The following is an 18,377-nucleotide window of genomic DNA, read 5'->3' as shown; positions in this document are numbered from 1 at the left end:
ATTTCTATCTGTCTATGTCTTTTTTTCTTTTTTTTTTTTTTTATCATGTTCCTTCTTATATGTATCAAAACTCATACTGAGCAATGAGTTCTGGGTTGCAAAAGAGGCTTTATTTTTAGCACCTGTATTGTCTATGTCTTTTTGTTTTCCTGTTGCTGTCTTCTTTGTGTTAAATAGATGTTTTTGAGTGTACCATTCCTGACCTGTAAAATGAGACGGAGAAGAGTGGGGGTTAAATGAGATGCGCTTAGCACAGTGCCTGGCAAACAGTGAGTGCTCAGTGGACATGGGCACTTGGTTGTGCCTCAGGCACTGAAAGAGCCACGGTCCGCCGTAGGGCTGGCTGAGAGCAAAGAACACCCACGGCTCCGTGGGACCCATCATGTTTCCTGGGCTCTGGCGGGCGGCCCCTCTGGGGAGTGAGGAGCAGTGGGTCCTTGGAAACTGCTTAATGCCAGCTGCTGGTCCTCTGGCCTCTCCCCTGCCCCAACACTGGGGCACCCCTGGGCTGCTTAGGAAGCCTTGCAGATTTCCCACCTGAGCCACCCTCCCCCCCTCAGCAGACCCATGAACCCATCTCTCAGGTTTGGGAACCACTGCTCAACACAGACAGGCAGCAGGGTGTGATAGAGACCTGGTTTGGAGTCAGCAGGCTTGGATTCCAATCCTGGCTTCTCACTCCTGAGCTCAGAATGTGACCTGGAATAAGTTAGTTTCCAGAGCCAACCTTTCCTTATTTCTCAGATGGGAATAAATGGTTGCACAGTAAGCATTGAACATGCGGGCAGTGCAGGTGGCTATTTCATATGGCAGTGGCTCATAACAACGGGGTTTCTTTGATTCCTGGACACAGGCCTTGTCCCCACTTCCCTGGGCTCCTAAGTTCCTCACAGGCAAGAACCAATGAATAGTGGCTCCTGGACAGACACCTGGTTACCTGACAAACAGTCCGCTGCCCTCCCCATTGAGCCACACTGCCTCCGGGCCCTGCTTCTCCCAGCCTTGGTGCAGAAACAGAAGGGAATTGCCTGGCTGGCGTGGCTCAGTGGTTGAGTGTGGACCTATGAACCAGGAAGTCGCCGTTGGATTCCCAGTCAGGGCACATGACCGGGTTACGGGCTCCATCCTCGGTGTGGGCGTGCACGAGGCAGCCAATCAATGATTCTCTCTCATCATTGAGGTTTCTATCTCTCCCTCTCCCTTCCTCTCTCCGAAATCAATTTTAAAACATATATTTAAAAAATAAACAGAAGGGAATTGAAGAAGCATTATGAGGTAGTGGTTAACACTGGGCAAGGGCATGACCATCCAAAAAGACTAAGGAAAGCATGTGCTGGAGGACTGCCTGGAGGAGGTAGGCCTTGAAGGAAGGCAGATTGTCAGAGTGGAGGTAGAGGTTCCAGGCAGAGGAAACAGCTCCAGAAAAGGTCCCAAATCAGGAAACTCTCGTTGGGGTGATCTGTTGTGTATGTATCTCCAGCCCCTGCACGGGACACCTTGCATTACAATCTGTGCTCTGTGTCTCTCCTCCACTCCTCTGTGCAGGTAGGGACTGTGCCTTGTCTCCATGTCTCCCCAGAGCCTAGTGCACAACAAATGCTTGTGGGGTGGATGAAGGGGCCGTGAGCAAACCTCTGGTGCTGCAGAGGCTGCCTGTGTGTTGGGTGTGGGGGACCGTAGGCAGGGTGAGGCCATGTTAAGGGAGACCCCAGTGGTGGTCCCCTCTGTGTCTTGGCCCAGGGCAGAGACCTGCTGGGGAGCCAGGCCTTTCCGAAAAGGGAGGGAAGAACTGGAGCAGCCTCCGGTGGGGTGAGCCCTGTAGAGCACAGAGAGGGTTGTGAGGAGACCAAGGGCTCCACCCGGCCCCGTGAGCCCCCCTCTAAAGGTTCAGTCACTGAGGTCCTGGCGGTAGGGACAAGTTGCTGTATGTCTTCTGGAGAGAGCCTGACCCCACCAGCTTCCACCCCACCTCCCCTGGGCTCCAGAGCTCTGTTGGGAGGGGTTTTCCTGGGCTGCCCGTGAGCCTCGAGGCTCCGTCCTTCCCTGGCTCTGCCTGGGACTGTGTGTTTTCTCTGCCTCAGCTTCCCCTCGAAGAAACGGGCCTGGTTATCTTGGCTTTTCATGAGCATCCTGGGGATGTTTGCGGGCACTGGGGGAGGGGGATAAGAGAGGTAGCCACTCTGAGAATGCCTCATCAGGCAAAGGTTCCCCTCTCACAGGATCCCTTTAAAAGCACCTCAGTGCTGGCATTTAAAAATATATGTATATATTTTATTGATTTCAGAGAGGTAAGGGAGAGGGAGAGAGAGAGAAAAAAACATCAATAATGAGAGAGAATCATTGATTGGCTGCCTCCTGCAGGCCCCACACCGGGGATCAAGCCTGCAACACAGGAATATGTCCTGACCGGAATCGAACTGTGATTTCCTGATTCATAGGTTGATGCTCAACCACTGAGCCACGCCGGCCAGGCTAGTGTGGCATTTTTTTTTTTTTAATATATATTTTATTGATTCTTTACAGAGAGGAAGGGAGAGAGACAGAGAGTTAGAAACATCGATGAGAGAGAAACACCGACCAGCTGCCCCCTGCACATCTCCCACTGGGGATGTGCCCGCAACCCAGGCACATGCCCTTGACCGGAATCGAACCTGGGACCTCTCAGTCCACAGACCGACGCTCTATCCACTGAGCCAAACCGGTTTCGGCTAGTGTGGCATTTTTATAATCAAAGCTCAAACAGCAGCCGGCTCGAACCCTGGCTGAGCCTTTTGAGCCTGATCAGCTTGACCCTGAGACCCCTGGGACCTGTGGCTCCCTGGCCCATCTACCTGGCCTCTGCCTTCCAGAGCTGAAGTTCAGTCTGGAGAATGATGATAACCTAAGACTCTCTCTAAACTAGAAATGGGCAGCTTGTAAGGCCTGCTCTTTCATGCCCCCAGGGGAAGTGACACTTCTAGGAGCCAGGTCCTCCTCTTTGTAGCTGGTGTCTCCTTCCTTATTGGTTTGCAAACCCCGTGAGAACAGGATTTGTGTGTCCAGTGGCTGGGAGAAATGGGGCCCTTCAGCCTAGCTGTGAACTCCAGTTACAGGGGGACGTACAGCACTGCAAATGAGGGCACTGTGTCCAGAGGAAGGTCTATCTAGGACAGGGGTGGGGAACGCTCGGCCTGCGAAATCATTTGGTCTGGCCCTGCCAAGGCATTAGGGTGAGTTAATTAAATGTTTGACCAAATATAGCAGGCTAATTTTTAAGTTGATAATTGTGTATGGCCCTCGAATGATGTTATAAATATCCAAAAGGCCTTTGGATATTTGGCAGAAAAAAAGGTTCTCCACCCCTCATCTAGGGCCTGGGCAGCAACCAAGATGGCAGTTCCAGGCCACATGCCCAGTTTGGCTGTAGCCAAAGGCCTCAGAGTATCTGAGAGAGCTTTTCAAGATGTGAGCCTGGGCTGCAGGGCCAGCTGGGCCGTGCTGGGCTCCCCTAGGAAGGGCTCCTCATCACTGCCCTCCTGGCTTCCTAGCCAGACATCTTGGTGTCCTGAGGCCCAGCCCAGCCATATCAGGACGCACAAGGAGACAGACCCGCAGGCTCATGTCCCTGGCTGTGGTCTCAGCAGAGGAGGAAGCCTCGGGGGAAGAAAAAATGAGGCAGGGGCAGTGACAGGGCTGGCGCTTTTCCAGTTGGCCTGCCTGTGATGCGGGGCAGCAAGTGACAGTCAAGGGGCAGGTAGCTTGTGGACCAGCAGTTGGAGAAGGATTTGTGTTTAGCTTAGTTCAGTGGTCGGCAAACTGCAGCTGGCGAGCCACATGTGGCTCTGTGGCCCCTTGAGTGTGGCTCTTCCACAAAATACCACGTGCGGGCGCGCATGTACAGTGCGATGGAAACTTAGTGGCCCATGCGCAGAAGACGGTATTTTGTGGAAGAGCCACACTCAAGGGGCCAAAGAGCCGCATGTGGCTCGCGAGCCGCAGTTTGCCGACCACTGGCTTACTTGATGAGGGCCTGGGGCCTTTGATGGGGTGGGATGGGAAGGGGTGGTGGTTAGGAGGTGGGGCCTTTCCACTTTATCTCAGCGTCAGGGGAACTCTGATCGGGGAGACTAGAAATCAGGGTGGACACGCTGGCTGTGAGCAGTACCTCTGCCCAGGCATGGCTCTGACTCACCTTGGGTGCAGTCTTGAATGAGCATCCCAAGAGGCAGATACAAGCCAAGTTCCAAGAACAGTGTTCTGCAGCTGGCAAGTTACTGGGGACAAGGAAATACCTACCTGGAATGTACTGTGCTGAGGGTTGTGGTAGGCACTGAGGAGGCGTTAGGGGCTCATGGTGCAATTCCCGGCTTATCCTTGGGGTGAGGGGAGATTTTCCATGGGAAGCAGTCTAAGGCCTGAAGGATGAGGAGGACTTGGCCAGATGACAAAGGTGGAAGGTATCCTAGGCAGAGGCACTGCCTGGTCAACGACCTGGAGACAAAGCAGGAACAGCACGTTGAGATAGGAGCAGCACTGAATGGTGGCTCAAACCTGGAGGGTGAGAGAGGTGGCAGGAGCCCGTCTGCAGGGACTTATGGGCAGGACAGGAAGTTTGGGCTTTGCCCTATGATAGCCTCTTTGGTGCTCAGGGAACTGGCTGCTTAGAGGTTTTGGGCCTTGTTGGGTGCCCTACTTGGGTTAGAGATGCATGAGCTCTGACTCTCCCTCTTCCTAGTGTATGTTGTGGGGTAGGGGTGGCCCCGGTTGTAAGAGCAGGAGCTTGGAACATTAGCTCCAAGGGTCAGGGGGGTCCCCACATCAGAGCTGAGCCATTGGCCGCTGGCACCAAGCTGGGCACCTCCTTCCTGGCCTGTGTGACCTTGACCCACAACAGTCTTTTCTCTCAGATGGACACACTGAATGCCCCAAGCATGTAAGTGTCCTTGGTCCCCTGATTGGTCCCATCACCCTGTGGAGAGGGCTCACTGGACTCTCCCAGCTACTGCTGGGCATGCGGCAGGGTTGCTGATGGCACATGGGGAACGGTATGTGTTCATGTTGCCATCCTGGGCGGGCATGGTGGCACCATCAGCACAGGACGCCCAAGGCCTTTCCAGCACCTTCCCTCATGTGTCTGCAAAACACATATGCAGGTTCAGCGTTGTTTTCTTTTCTTGGCGCACAGTACTTTCTTCTGCAGAGAGAAACTCCTTCTCACCATTGATCCTCCTCAAAGCCCCTCAGGTCCCCAGCCTCTGATTACCAGACTCTTACCTCGTCTTCTGCCCAGGGTACCTGTGGGTCTGACCAGGGACTGGTTGCAGTAGTGAGGCGCCTGCAGGAAGGGAAGGGTGAATGGAGCCATGACAGACAGTCAGATTGAGAGAGTGGGTTGCCGTGCCTGGGGCCCCATGGTGACTGGGTTTCCTTTTGCTGTGCTCCTGCCTCTGATGTCAGACGGCCTGCAGCTGGTCCTGGGGGTGAGCTGCCTGCAGGAGTTCCTCATTACACCCTTTTTCCTGCAACCTTGGGGAGTTGGCCCACAGGTCGGCAACCTGCAGAAGAGACGGCTTCCTTCCTTTTCCTCACTGTGAGGAAGGCTAGGCTGACTGCCACTGGGGAGAGGAGGAGTGGGGCTAGGCAGAAGAAATGGGAGGAAGTGGCTCAGTCCTGGCCAGAGTTGCAGGCTGTGACGTACCAGAGGGGTAGGAGATGGAAGCCCCACCAGCAGCAACCAGAACTGAGGCGGGGTGGGCTTGCAGGGGCTGGGGAGTCCAGGCCCAGAGGGTGGGCCCAAAGTGGCCCATGCAGCCTCAGACCTGCCTGCAGGTGGACCTCACACACATGCTGGCGTCTGTGGTGAGCCCCCGCCTCTTCCCTCCCTTTATGTAGGACTGCGGGTCTCAGCTGGCCTGGGGGAGAATAGAAGAGGTTTACCTGCCAAAGGTTCAGGCAGGGGCAGGGGCTTCCCAGGGACAGTGAGAAGGAATATCTGTGTCCAGAAATCCTTGCTCTGAAATGTTGGGGAGGGAGCTGTGAAAGGAAGGTGTGCAGAGAGGAACCTGGTGTCTTAGTGGCATGTCTTGGGGATAAGGAACAAGAGCTTCGTCTAAGAGTCAGACACACCAGGGTTCAAGTCCTGGCTCTGCATCATAGTTAATGTGTGATCGTTGGCAAGTGACCTAGTCCCTCTGCGCCTCATCTAGCTCACCTGTGAAATGAATGTTAATGGTACTGCTTTGGCTTCATGCTGCTTTATAAAGCTGTTGTGGGAATTAAACACATATTAAAAAAGCACTTAGGATCTGCCTGGTACAAATACACTATTATCATTATTGTTGTTGTTGTTATTATTATTATTATTATTATTATTATCAACTACTACTCCTGCTATTTTAGTGCCATGCTGCCTTCCTCCCCTCCTGCCTCCAGGATTCCCAGGCATCTTCCACACTCCTCTCCATTCCCCAAATAATGACCTTTCTTTCCAGGGGATCCTAGGTCTGGGTGTCCATGATCAGCACTCTTAGCCCAGCCAGCCAGTGGGGGAGACAGGGAGGCCTCTGCCAAAGCTTCTGGGGGAACTCAGCCTCCCCAGAATTGGCCCCTGGATTTCTTCTGAGCTGCTGGCCCTCCTTGATGTGCAGGGTCAGTGGTGGGAGGCAAACCGGCTGAGCTTAACCCCTCTGGGCCTGACCAAGTAGCTGCAGGTGGTTGGGCCTGGGGAGGTGGGGGCAGGAGCAGCTCTGCCTGGAGCCCCATTCACAGACTCCACTCCCACCTCTCCCTGCCCGGCTGCAGAGCCTGCCATCCTGGGCCTGGTGTCTGGGTGCCCTCCCAACGGGCACACGCACACGTGCACCACGTCCCATCTGCCACGTGGGCTCTCCCTCACCCCAGACTGGCGCGTCTCACTAGGTGACAGGGCTGTGTGTGTGGGGGGGGAGGGGGGGTGATGTCTGTGTACTGTTGGTGGAGGAGAGGCCCCAGTTGAGATAAGCGTGTACGCGCCTGAGAGGCTCCCAGCCCCTGGAAGACACGTGGACCTTCCAGCCTGCCCTGGGCAGCTCCCCTCCCCTCCCCTTCCTCCCCTCCCCTCCCCTCCCCTCCCCTCCCCTCCCCTCCCCTCCCCTCCCCTCCCCTCGGCTTGAGCACGTTCTTCCTGGTTCTTCCTGCCTCTGTCTTGCTTCTGCAGACTCGTACCTCTAGTTGGTTCCTGCCAGTTGGAGAGGCAGAGCCGGGCTCCTGTAGCCAGGACAGCCCCATCCTGCAACTTCGAAATGGCCCCCGGGGTTATTTTCAGTCTGGGGCGAGCCTTTGGTTTCTGCTCCGAATTGGGGTGATTGTCAGGGAATGAGAGTTTAAAGCAAGAGAAAGGGGTTTGTTCAAAAGGTGCTTCCTGTAGCCCCCAGCACTCTGCTGGGCCAAGGTGCCTCGGGTGCCCTCCTAGCCGCTCTCCCTCCTCCAGTTTCCACATGTGAAGAAAAGGGGGTGCAAGCGGGGAGAGTCTCCCTCACTTCAGGGCTGAGAGCTGAGGAAGGAAATGGAGGAGGAAGTTCCTCCCCTTCTTGGTGCCGGTGAAAGTGAAAGGCACGCAGGGGCCGGAGTGAGTCACCAGCGCTGGGAGGGAAGGGCTGGGAGCTGCGGAAGCCTGCGCTGGAGTGATAGCACCCGGCCTCCCTGGGGCCGGGGCATCTTGGGGTGTAGCCGGGGCTTCATACCAGCGCCTGCCCGGTACCGCCCAGCCCCAGCCCTCCTCTGCTCTCCTGGGAACTCCTGGGCTGCTAACAGCGACCTGCAGCGTCTAGGGGCGAGGGCTGAGGTCAGCCTGGGCATGCAGATGCATTCCTAGGGCTTCCTTAGCCCCCCTCTCCTCCCCTCCCAGCCCGACTGGCTCAGGACCAGAACATTAATTAACCTGGGGAAGAAGTGAGTCATGCAGCTCCCACCCTTACCAACTTCCCTCAGGGAGGAAAATATAACCATTTCTGAAGAAAGTCTTTGAAAATACATGCAAGTTATACATGTAAGTTATCACTTACACGTAAGTAATAAAAATACACGTAAGTTATGCTGGTCTTGGTTGTATGTTCTGTAGCAGGATAAATAGAGCAACCTGGTTCTTTTTTCTCTCTTTTTTAAAATCAAGTTAGAAGACAAACAGAAGCACTTGAGTCACACCATGTCATAGAGAGACCTTCTGGACTCGAGGTCCAGCAGTCTGCTCCCTCAGCATCATACCTTTGCTCTTTGGCATTGGGGGGGGGGGGGGGCGGTGAGCACTGCTGACCAGCTGCTAGGTGGCATCCCGCCTCCAGCCTGCCAGGGCTGCAGAACAGGTTCCTGTGCTAGTTTGGGGAAGACTCTGGCAGCCACCCTCCCACCCAGCAGCTCCTCCCAGGGGCGGGGCTAGGACAGCACACACCCTTGTGGGGCCTCACCTGCCAGCCCTGGTGCCAAGGACCTGAGCCTAGTCTTGAGGCCTGGACTCTGCAAGGACCTGGTGGGCTCCTGACTCTGGGACGGCACAGTTGGGAATGACCCCTGTTCTCTCCACTTTCTGTGTCTGAGATGTGCTTGGAGCGTCAGACGAGGCATTGGCTGAACAAATGCTCCTTCTGGCTCTGGGGGTGAGGTCACTGCCTGGACAGGTGGGAGAGGACCAGGCCGGGCTGCCCAGTGGACTGGCTTACGACGGAAAGGAACCGGAACACGGCCTTCATCGCCCCTTTTCCCGGCTTGACTGCCGGAGCTCTGGCTGGATCGAAGCCCCCATCCCCCGTGGCAGATGCCTTTGTGCAATTCACAAATTACACCACATGCAGCAGGGCCTTAGAGGCCCCTCCGTTGTCCTTGTGCTGACGTCTGGGGCATTGTGGGAGGCTGTGGCTGACACTGTTGCTATGCTTCTGTCTGCAGGCTCCAGGACCTCGCGGAGCATCATGAACTGGGAAGCGTAGACAAGCTCACGAGCATCTTGGTGAAGAGAGAGGAACCGCCAACAGTCCTTTCTCCCTGTGCCTGACCACATCACCCAGCACTTTTTCCTGCCCCTGTTCAGCTCCCACGGCTCCCGGACCAGGGGGCTCCCAGCAGGACCTTCCCCTAGGGGATGGGCAACTGGTGAAGTTAGGTCTCATCCCCCCGGGCCGGCCCAGTTGGCCACACCATGAACCTCCAGGCCCAGCCCAGGGGTCAGAACAAGCGGAAGCGCTGCCTCTTTGTGGACCAGGAAGCAGCTGCCAAGGAGCAGCCCCCACCCCTGCCGGCCCCACCACAGCCCCCGGCCCCTCCACAGTCCACCCGAGTGAAGGAGGAGCCTTACTTCGGGCACGAGGGTCCCACAGGGGCTGCCCCTGCCTCCCAGCCGGTGGAGCTCTCCAACAGCCTGGCCCTGCTGAACTCCGTGGTGTATGGGCCTGAGCGGACCTCCGCCGCCATGCTGTCCCAGCAGATGGGCTCGGGCTCGGTCAAGTGGCCCAACTCTGTGATGGCTCCAGGGAGGGGCCCGGAGCGGGGTGGGGGCGGGGGTGTCAGCGACAGTGGTTGGCAGCAGCAGCCGGGCCAGCCTCCGCCCCACTCCACGTGGAACTGCCACAGCCTGCCCGTCTACAGTGGACCCAAAGGGAGCCCCCATCCCGGCATGGTCGCCGCCTACTATAACCACCCCGAGGCACTGAAGCGGGAGAAAGGAGGGGGCCCACAGCTGGACCGCTACGGAAACAGCGTGCGGCCCATGATGCCACAGAAGGTACAGCAGGAGGTGGGGCGGCCCCAAGCGCCCTTGAACTCGTTCCATGTGGCCAAAAAGCCCCCAAACCAAACGCTGCCCCTGCAACCTTTCCAGCTGGCGTTCGGCCACCAGGTGAACCGGCAGGTCTTCCGGCAGGGCCCACCGCCCCCCAACCCCGTCGCCGCCTACCCGCTCCAGAAGCAGCAGCAGCAGCAGCAGCAGGCGGCCCTGCCCCAGATGCAGCTCTTTGAGAACTTCTACCCCATGCAGCAGCCGCCCTCTCAGCAGCCCCAGGACTTTGGCCTGCAGCCGGCCGGGCCACTGGGGCAGGCCCACCTGACTCACCACGGCATGGTGCCCTACCCCTTCCCCCACAACCCTGATATGAACCCCGAACTGCGCAAGGCCCTCCTGCAGGAGTCAGCCCCGCAGCCCGTGCTACCTCAGGCCCAGATCGCCTTCCCCCGCCGCTCCCGACGCCTCTCCAAGGAGGGCGTCCTGCCTTCCACCGCCCTGGATGGGGCTGGTACCCAGCCTGGGCAGGAGCCTGCCACCAACCTGTTTCTACATCACTGGCCCCCGCAGCAGCCGCCACACGGCCCCCTGGGACAGCCTCATACGGAAGCTCTGGGATTCCCGCTGGAGCTGAGGGAGTCGCAGTTGCTGTCCGACGGGGAGAGACTGGCACCCAATGGTCGGGAGCGAGAGGCTCCCATCATGGGCAGCGAGGAGGGCATGCAGGCAGTGGGCGCAGGGGACTGTGGGCAGGTGCTACGGGGTGGGGTGATCCAGAGCACGAGAAGGAGGCGCCGGGCGTCCCAAGAGGCCAATTTGCTGACCCTGGCCCAGAAGGCAGTGGAGCTGGCCTCACTGCAGAACACAAAGGTAAGAGTGGCATGGGGTGGGAGCCGAACCTGGCAGAGGGTGTGGGGTGAGCTGTGTGTGGGGAGAGCAGGGACTCCAGGCCCACGAGGGCACTTGTCTCACTTCATTAAAGGAAATGAAGGAACCTGTACATTTCAGGGAATTCTGAACTCCCTGCATGCAAAGAATCTCCACCTCGGTGCATCCATAACCTGAAGGGAGATGAGGTTTATACAGGTGCAGGGATGCAGGCAGGAGGTGCATGTACCTGCATTTCCAGATCCAGTGTGCTGAATGTTAGCAGCTAAAAGACAAGAACGTAGTAGTCATTATACAGGTGATTTTACTTGTCAAAATGCATCCAACTGTAATTAAAAATAGGTGCCTTTTATTGTGTCAATTATACTGCAATAAAGTGGATTTAACAGAAAAGGCAGTGACAGGGGGGGAGAAGAATGAACAGAGTGTGAGCATCCATATTGTACTTGGAGTTCCTTACACTTGGTCACAAATAATTTGATAGGGATGCTGTCATTTATCCCATTTTATTGCTAAAGAAATCCCAAGTGGGATTTCCCAAGGTCATAAAGCTAGCATAGAGGCCTAAAGTCTGACTCCAAAGCCAGTGTTGGCCCCTTCCTCTACTTGAGGTCTCAACCTGTAGGGCCAGGCTGATCTGTAGAAGGCTGTAGAATCTGACTTCATTCCAGCCAGCTGCCACTGGGAAAATAGATATACAAAGACCGCCCTTACCTGCCATAAGTTCTCTGCTTGCTTTCTTTTACAGAGATATTGTTTTAAATATTTAGATAATTTTTTATATGCCACTCACTCACTGTGCAGGCCAAGCAGAGTCCATCTGTAAGGCACCTGTGGCCTGAGATGGCCATCCGGGACCTACCACAGGCTAGGATGGGGGAACCTGGCAGAAAGGAGGTGATAGCGGGTATTTGGGAATGTGGTGGGAGAAAAGGTGGTCAGGGTAAAAGGCCAGGTGATCAAAGACCATTGGGAACCATCATAGGTGTTCGAATCCCTGAATCGAATGGGACTAGGGATCCTAGACCAGCACATCGGACTTGCCTTCTGAACCTCACCTCCGTTCTCCCTCCCTTCCCTCCCCCAGGATGCCAGTGGCTCTGAGGAGAAGCGGAAAAGCGTGTTGGCTTCAACTACCAAGTGCGGGGTGGAGTTTTCTGAGCCTTCTTCCTTAGCTGCCAAGCGAGCGCGAGAGGACAGCGGGATGCTGCCCCTCATCATCCCAGTGTCTGTGCCTGTGCGGACTGTGGACCCGTCTGAGGCGGCCCAGGCTGGAGGTGTTGATGAGGATGGGAAGGGTCCTGAACACAACCCTACTGAACACAAGCCGTCGGTCATCGTCACCCGCAGGCGGTCCACCCGTGTCCCCGGGACTGATGCCCCGGCTCAGGTATGAGAGGCTCCCCCTGCAAAAACCTCCAGTACCTGAGTGCTCCTGGGTCCTGGGGCCCTCTGGGGGAAGGACAGTGTGACTGAAGGAGCAATTCAAGCAACCCATGGTAATAACTATTTCTGTTTTCCAAACCAAACTGGACAAAGGCACTATGGGGGACAATGAGACAGTTTTATATTTGAAATTGGGACTGTCTGGGAAAATATAGTGTGTGTGAATGTCTTCCATTTCAGGTCACCAAATTTTGATAGGGCCTATAATATGGGTCAGGCCTTGTGCTAGGCACTGGGATGTAAATGTTTGCTGCTTCTGTTGGTGCAAACATGCGTGTTGAAATCTCCTACTAAAATTGAGGTTTTGTCCATTTCTTCTTTTAGTTCTGATGGTGTTGTTTTATACTTTTCTTTTTAATTGATTTTTTACAGAGAGGAAGGGAGAGCGATAGAGAGTTAGAAACATCGATGAGAGAGAAACATTGATCAGCTGCCTCCTGCACACCCCCTACTGGGGATGTGCCCGCAACCAAGGTACATGCCCTTGACTGGAATCGAACCTGGGACCCTTCATTCCGCAGGCCGACGCTCTAACCACTGAGCCAAACCAGTTAGGGCTGTTTTATACTTTTTTAAAAAACATTTTTATTTCAGAGAGGAAGGGAGAGGGAGAGAGAGATAGAAACATCAATGATGAGAGAGAATCATTGATGGGCTGTCTCCTGCAAGCCCTATTCTAGGGGTGGAGCCCGCAACCTGGGCATGTGTCCTGACGTGAATCGAACCTCAACCTCCTGGTTCATAGGTCGATGCTCAACCACTGAGTCATGGGCTGTTTCATACATTTTAATTGATGTTGTTAGTTGCATATTCATTTAGAACTGGATTAGACACTTTTCACTATGAAATGTTTCTTTTTATCTTCAGTAATCTTTTCACCTTTTAAAGTCCACTTTGTCAGATGTTTAGCTTTCTTTTGGGGGATGTGTATTTCTTCTTTTTTTTTTTTAATCCTCTTTTTCCATTGATTTTTAGAGAGAGTAGAAGAGGGAAAGACAGAGAGAAATATTGATGTGAGAGAAACACATCGATTGGTTGCCTCCTGCATGAGCCCTGACCAGGGCCTGGGCTGGGGAGGAGCCTGCAACCAAGGTACATGCCCTTAACCAGAATCGAACCTGGGGTCCTTCGGTCCGCAGGCCGACGTTCTATCCTCTGAGCCAAACCGGCTAGGGTTCTTCTATCTTTTTACTTTATGCCTTTCTGTATCCTTCCGCTTTTTATTTTTTCTCATATCACCAGGCTTCTATCTCAGATTATTGAGGTGCTGCTTGGAGAACATCCTTAGTATTTCCTGTAGTATGAGTCAGTCAATGATGAATTTTATTACTCTTTGATTGTCTGAATATGTTTTATTTCATCTTCATTTTTGAAAAATAATTTTGCTAGGTAGAAAATTCTGTGTTGGTAGTTATTTTCTTTTGGCAAATTTAAAGAAAGCATTCTAGCCCTGGCCAGTGTGGCTCAGTTGGTCGAGTGTTGTCCTATACACTGAAAGGTTGCCAGTCTGATTGCTGGTCAGGGCACATGCCCAGGTTTCGGGTGTGTGTGGGAAACAGCCAATTCATGTTTCTCTCTCATGTCCATGTTTCACTCTCCCTCCCTCTCATAGGTCCTCTCTCTCTAAAGCAGAGGTTCTCAACCTGTGGGTCGCGACCATCGGAAAACACATATAGCATATCAGACATTTACATTACGATTCATAACAGTAGCAAAATTACAGTTATAAAGTAGCAACAAAAATAATTTTATGGTTGGGGTCACCACAACATGAGGAACTGTATTAAAGGGTTACGGCATTAGGAAGGTTGAGAACCACTTTTAGGCTAAAGTCAATAAAAACACATTTAAAAAAAGATAAAGATATCATGGTATTGTCTTCAGGCTTACATTGTAGCTACAGTGTTGAGAAATCACTAGAAGCCATATTTTTGCTCCTTTGAATGTGAGGTGTCTTTTTATTTTTTGTGTTTTTTAAGATTTTTTTTTTTTTTGTCTTTCATTTTCAGCAGTTTTGCTGTTACACCTAAATATGGTTTTCTTTGTGATTCTCCTGGTTAGAGGTTGTAGTGCTTCTTGAATATTTCTTCTGCCCCATTTTCTCCCTCTCCTACTTCTGGAACTCTGGTTACACATTTGTAAGAGCTTTTCACCATGTCCCCTATTTTGTCTGTCATGTACTTTTCTATATTTTTCTTTTTTGAGTCTGACCTGTCTTTCAGTTTTCCAGTTCTATTTAGCTGGGTTTAATGTGTTATTAAGCCCATTCATTGAGTTATATTTTAGTAGTTTTTCAGTTACCAAATTTCCATTTGGTTAATTTTTAGTTTCTAGTTCTTTGTTGGAATTCTCAACTTTGCCTTCTATCTTGTTGCATAGTTTTCTTAAAGCTTATTTCTGAGAACTCCATTAATGGGATCCCCATGGGTCTGTTTCTATTATCTGTTACTTCTTGTGTTTAAATCGCATCTTGCTTTCTTGTATATTCGGTTGTTTTTGTTGAATGTCAGATATGATACACAAAGACTTGTGGAGGTAGCTGAAGGCTCTGGATGAAGTTCTCCTCTTCCAGAGAGAATTTATCTTTGCATCTGACAGGTAGCAAATAGCACCAGCTACCCTGGTTCCTTTTAATTTAACCAGAGATTAAGTGGTGATAGAGATGAGATGATTTGAAGCTGGGCCTTATTCCAGGTGAGGACTCGTCTACTTCTGATTCGCCTCTATTCTGAGACGATAGCCCTTTGGAGTTCCAAGCCCTCAACTCCCAGTTTCATTCTGCTGCCTCCTTGAATTTATTTTAAAACTTCTACTCAGTTTCTCAGCCTCTCAGTTGCCTCTTCCAGTCACAGCATCCACTCTAGGGAAAACGCAACTCCAAACGCTGGTTCACCTCTTTGACTTTCCTTCTTTTCCTGGATCTTGGCTTTTTAATTCTTTGCCAACTTATTTGGTCTCTGATACCTTCAGAAATGTGGTTTTTATATTGAGTCCAGATTTTTTTCGTTATTCTCAGCTGGAAAATTGGCCTAAATGCCTGCCCTCCGTAACAGAAAGGGGAGCTCCAAGATTAACCTGAGCAGCACAGGCTCTGCTCTCTGGAGTCTTATTCTCTGGTTGGCGGAAAATTTTGTGGTGGAGCCGGAGGCCTGGGAAGCTTGTCCTGAGGATGGGCAGGAAGGAGCCTGAGCAACTGCACAGCTCAACACACTCATTTCAATGATGAGGAAATAGATCCAGAAAAGGCAAGAGGCGTACCTAGGGTCATGCAGTCAAGTGATGCCAGAACCAGCCCTGGAATTTGAATCTCCTGAAACTCTGTCCAGGAGAACTTTCGCTACACCAGGGTTTTGGGGGGAGGTTTCAATTTAGTTATTTAGTTATTTTTGCTTTGTAGTAGACTTTTTCAGTCTTGCACAGAAATATGGAGAATGCTATAATCGACCCCAATATTTAGCCATCAGAATATAGTCGATCTTTTTTCTTTGTACCTCCACTTCTCCCTGCCACTGGATATTTAGAGGCAAATCCCCAACATCATATTGTTGCAACTATAAATACTTTGGTTTGTATCTGAAGCATATCACGCATTCGATTCCCGGTCAAGGGCATGTACCTGGGTTGCAGGTTCGATCCCTGGCCCTGGTCAGGGTGTGTGTGGGAAGCAACCAATCGATGTATCTCTCTCACATCGATGTTTCTCTCCTTCCTCGTCCCACCCTCCCTTCTACTCTCTCTCTCTCTCTTTTTTTTTTTTAAGAAAGGACTATTTTATTATTTTATTTATATATTTTATTGATTTTTTACAGAGAGGAAGGGAGAGGGATAGAGAGTTAGAAACATCGATGAGAGAGAAACATCTATCAGCTGCCTCCTGCACTTCTCCTACTGGGGATGTGCCCGCAACCCAGGTACATGCCCTTGACCGGAATCGAACCTGGGACCTTTCAGTCCGCAGGCCGACGCTGTATCCACTGAGCCAAACCGGTTTCGGCTTCTACTCTCTCTCTTAAAAAAAAAAAAAAAAAAATCAATGGGGAAATAAAAGTTCTTCAAGGAAGGACTCTCCTGTTCATTTTGTTAGACATGGGCCCCATGCCCAGCTCAGGTCATGTCACATGGGGGGAAGAGGGGTTTCCATTAATGCCTAGAGTTTACGTAGTGATAGCAGCCAGTATGTATTGAGTAATTACTATGTGCCAGATACTGTCCTCAGTGATTTTCAATATTAATTCATTTAGTCCTCATAGATACCCCATTAAGTAGGCACTTATTATACCCATGTTAGAAATGATGATACACAGAGAGTTAAGTAATTTACTTTAAGTGGTAGGTAAGGGAGGTGGATCTCAATCCAAGCAATCCAGCTCCAGGGCCTGGGCCCTTAACTATAGTCCTCTGCCCTACAGCATACTTTACAGCAGGAACTATGGGCTGTGGCCCAAATTCAGACGTAAAAATGGTTTTAATATCTTTAAAGGATTATTTTTGAAAATGGGGGTGTGGGGACTGGGGAGAAGAAGAATTTATAGCAGAGACGACAGACATGTGGTCCGCAAAGCCTAAATGGACTGTTTGGCCCTTGACAGAAACAGTTTGCTGGGACCTGCCACCTGTCTCAGGCTTGCCTTGATGGGTGCGGTGGGCAGACTAAGTTTCAAAGGTGAGACCAGCAAGCAGTGGTCAAGACTTCAGCATCCCAGGACGTAGGAGGCTGAGCCGTCTTGCTTCTGTTTCCTTCTCCAGGCTGAAGACATGAATGTCAAGTTGGAGGGGGAACCTTCGGTGCGGAAACCAAAGCAGCGGCCGAGGCCTGAGCCCCTGATCATCCCCACCAAGGCGGGCACTTTCATCGCCCCTCCGGTGTACTCCAACATCACCCCGTACCAGAGCCACCTGCGCTCTCCTGTCCGCCTGGCTGACCACCCCGCTGAGCGGAGCTTTGAGCTGCCCCCCTATACACCACCTCCCATCCTCAGCCCCGTGCGGGAAGGCTCCGGCCTCTATTTCAATGCCATCATGTCAACGAGCAGCATCCCAGCCCCTCCTCCCATCACGCCAAAGAGTGCCCACCGCACCCTGCTCCGGTCTAGTGAGTAACCCTTGCCTCGGGGGCCATGTGGAGAGGGAAGGCAGTGGGCAGGGATGAGACTCACTTTATGGGGCTGCTAGGGATTGGGTTGGAATGCTGAGAAAAGGGGCTCCACTCTCATCTCTGAGAAAGAGAAGGAAGTTGTCCTGGTTCAAGAATACATGTGGGTGGAGGAGGGGTGTCAGCCCCGCGGCCTGGGTTCAAATCCCAGTTGCACCGTTTACTGTTACATCCCCTGTGCAAGTCGCTTACACTCCCTGGGCATCAGCTTCTTCGGTGTTTAGATGAGAATATCAGTGTAGTGTTTGGTTGATGATGAAATTGCCAACATTCAACTATTTTTAGGTTCACATATAGTAGTTTCCTATGGTTCAGCCTAATAGCTTAGCTACCTCAGAAGGTTGTGGCGAGGTTCAGATGCATTACCATATGCACAGCACGTAATTTCATGCCTGATGCGTCACGTTTGTTCTTAATATTACGTGGCAGATTCTTTCTCCTCGGTCATTTTGACCAAGAGCAGACATTTTGGCTCGCGTGGGTTTGAATTGTTGAAAAATGTTGCCCGCTCTACAAAAAGATCCATTTCCCAGAAGGATGTGATAATGCTGTCTCCTAGGGTGGGAGAGGATTCAGTGGGAGTAAATTCTACCAGACATAGCACAGGGGTGAGGCGGTGCCATCACCAGATTAACCTCTGAGCCTGACCTCACCCATGGCTTAGCTCTCTGGTGCCCCCTGGTGTCCGTGAGTGAGAAACGGCTCACCTGGGCTGGCTGGCCTTCTGCCCTCACACTTCCACGCCAAGATTCAAAGCTGCTCTCCCTGCCTGGGTTGTGCAGGAAGAAGTCACTGTAGAGACCAGATTAGTAGCAAAGAAAAGGTCTGTCCATGCATGAATATTTACCAAGAACTTGGGTGTAAATACAGCCTCGAATCGGATCCTCTGAGGGCGCCAATGATATGGGGGGACACCATTTCCCCACATAAGGAAAATGCGGGGTCGTTAGAGAGTTGACATGGAGGCCTGGGAGACAGAAAAGCAGAGGTTCCTTGCGGTGTGGGATCAGTGAGTGAAGCAGACCCTAAGCTCCAAAACCTGCAGAGGCTGCTGGCCTGGGGTAGGGAGGGAAGCATTCACGAGAGGGTGGGGCTAGAGCTGAGCTTGAACTGTGAAGGGGCGGGGAAGACACTCTAGGCAGAGGAAAGGAGTGGGACAAAGAC

General features: G+C 52.4%; 1 protein-coding gene, 1 long non-coding RNA gene and 1 other non-coding gene across 8 annotated transcripts in view; 1 reads left to right on the top strand and 2 right to left on the bottom strand.

The window, feature by feature from the left end:
* Nucleotides 1–18,377, top strand: part of MIDEAS (mitotic deacetylase associated SANT domain protein) — a 66,811-nt gene that overhangs the window by 35,372 nt on the left and 13,062 nt on the right. For 3 of the 6 annotated variants that reach the window (XM_036312528.1, XM_036312498.1, XM_036312536.1), the window contains exons 2-4: nt 8,899–10,597; nt 11,703–12,005; nt 16,808–17,153. In XM_036312528.1, the coding sequence (XP_036168421.1) occupies nt 9,149–10,597; nt 11,703–12,005; nt 16,808–17,153 (2,098 nt within the window). In that variant the 5' untranslated portion in view covers nt 8,899–9,148. Of the gene's footprint in view, nt 1–8,128; nt 10,598–11,702; nt 12,006–16,807; nt 17,154–18,377 lie in introns of all 6 variants that reach the window. The other 3 variants (XM_036312515.1, XM_036312508.1, XM_036312521.1) reach the window with 2 other exon arrangements.
* On the bottom strand, nt 29–4,504 carry LOC118657874. Its single transcript, XR_004968139.1, has 2 exons — nt 4,276–4,504; nt 29–203 (listed from the first exon to the last, which is right to left on the bottom strand). It is a non-coding gene; the product is annotated as an uncharacterized LOC118657874 (long non-coding RNA).
* Nucleotides 45–157, bottom strand: LOC118662209. The gene has a single exon (XR_004969632.1). It is a non-coding gene; the product is annotated as a small nucleolar RNA SNORA40 (small nucleolar RNA).

This window comes from Myotis myotis, unplaced genomic scaffold (genome assembly GCF_014108235.1).
Source record: "Myotis myotis isolate mMyoMyo1 unplaced genomic scaffold, mMyoMyo1.p scaffold_m19_p_1, whole genome shotgun sequence".
NCBI lineage: Eukaryota > Metazoa > Chordata > Mammalia > Chiroptera > Vespertilionidae > Myotis > Myotis myotis.
This window is presented reverse-complemented; position numbering and strand designations above follow the sequence as displayed.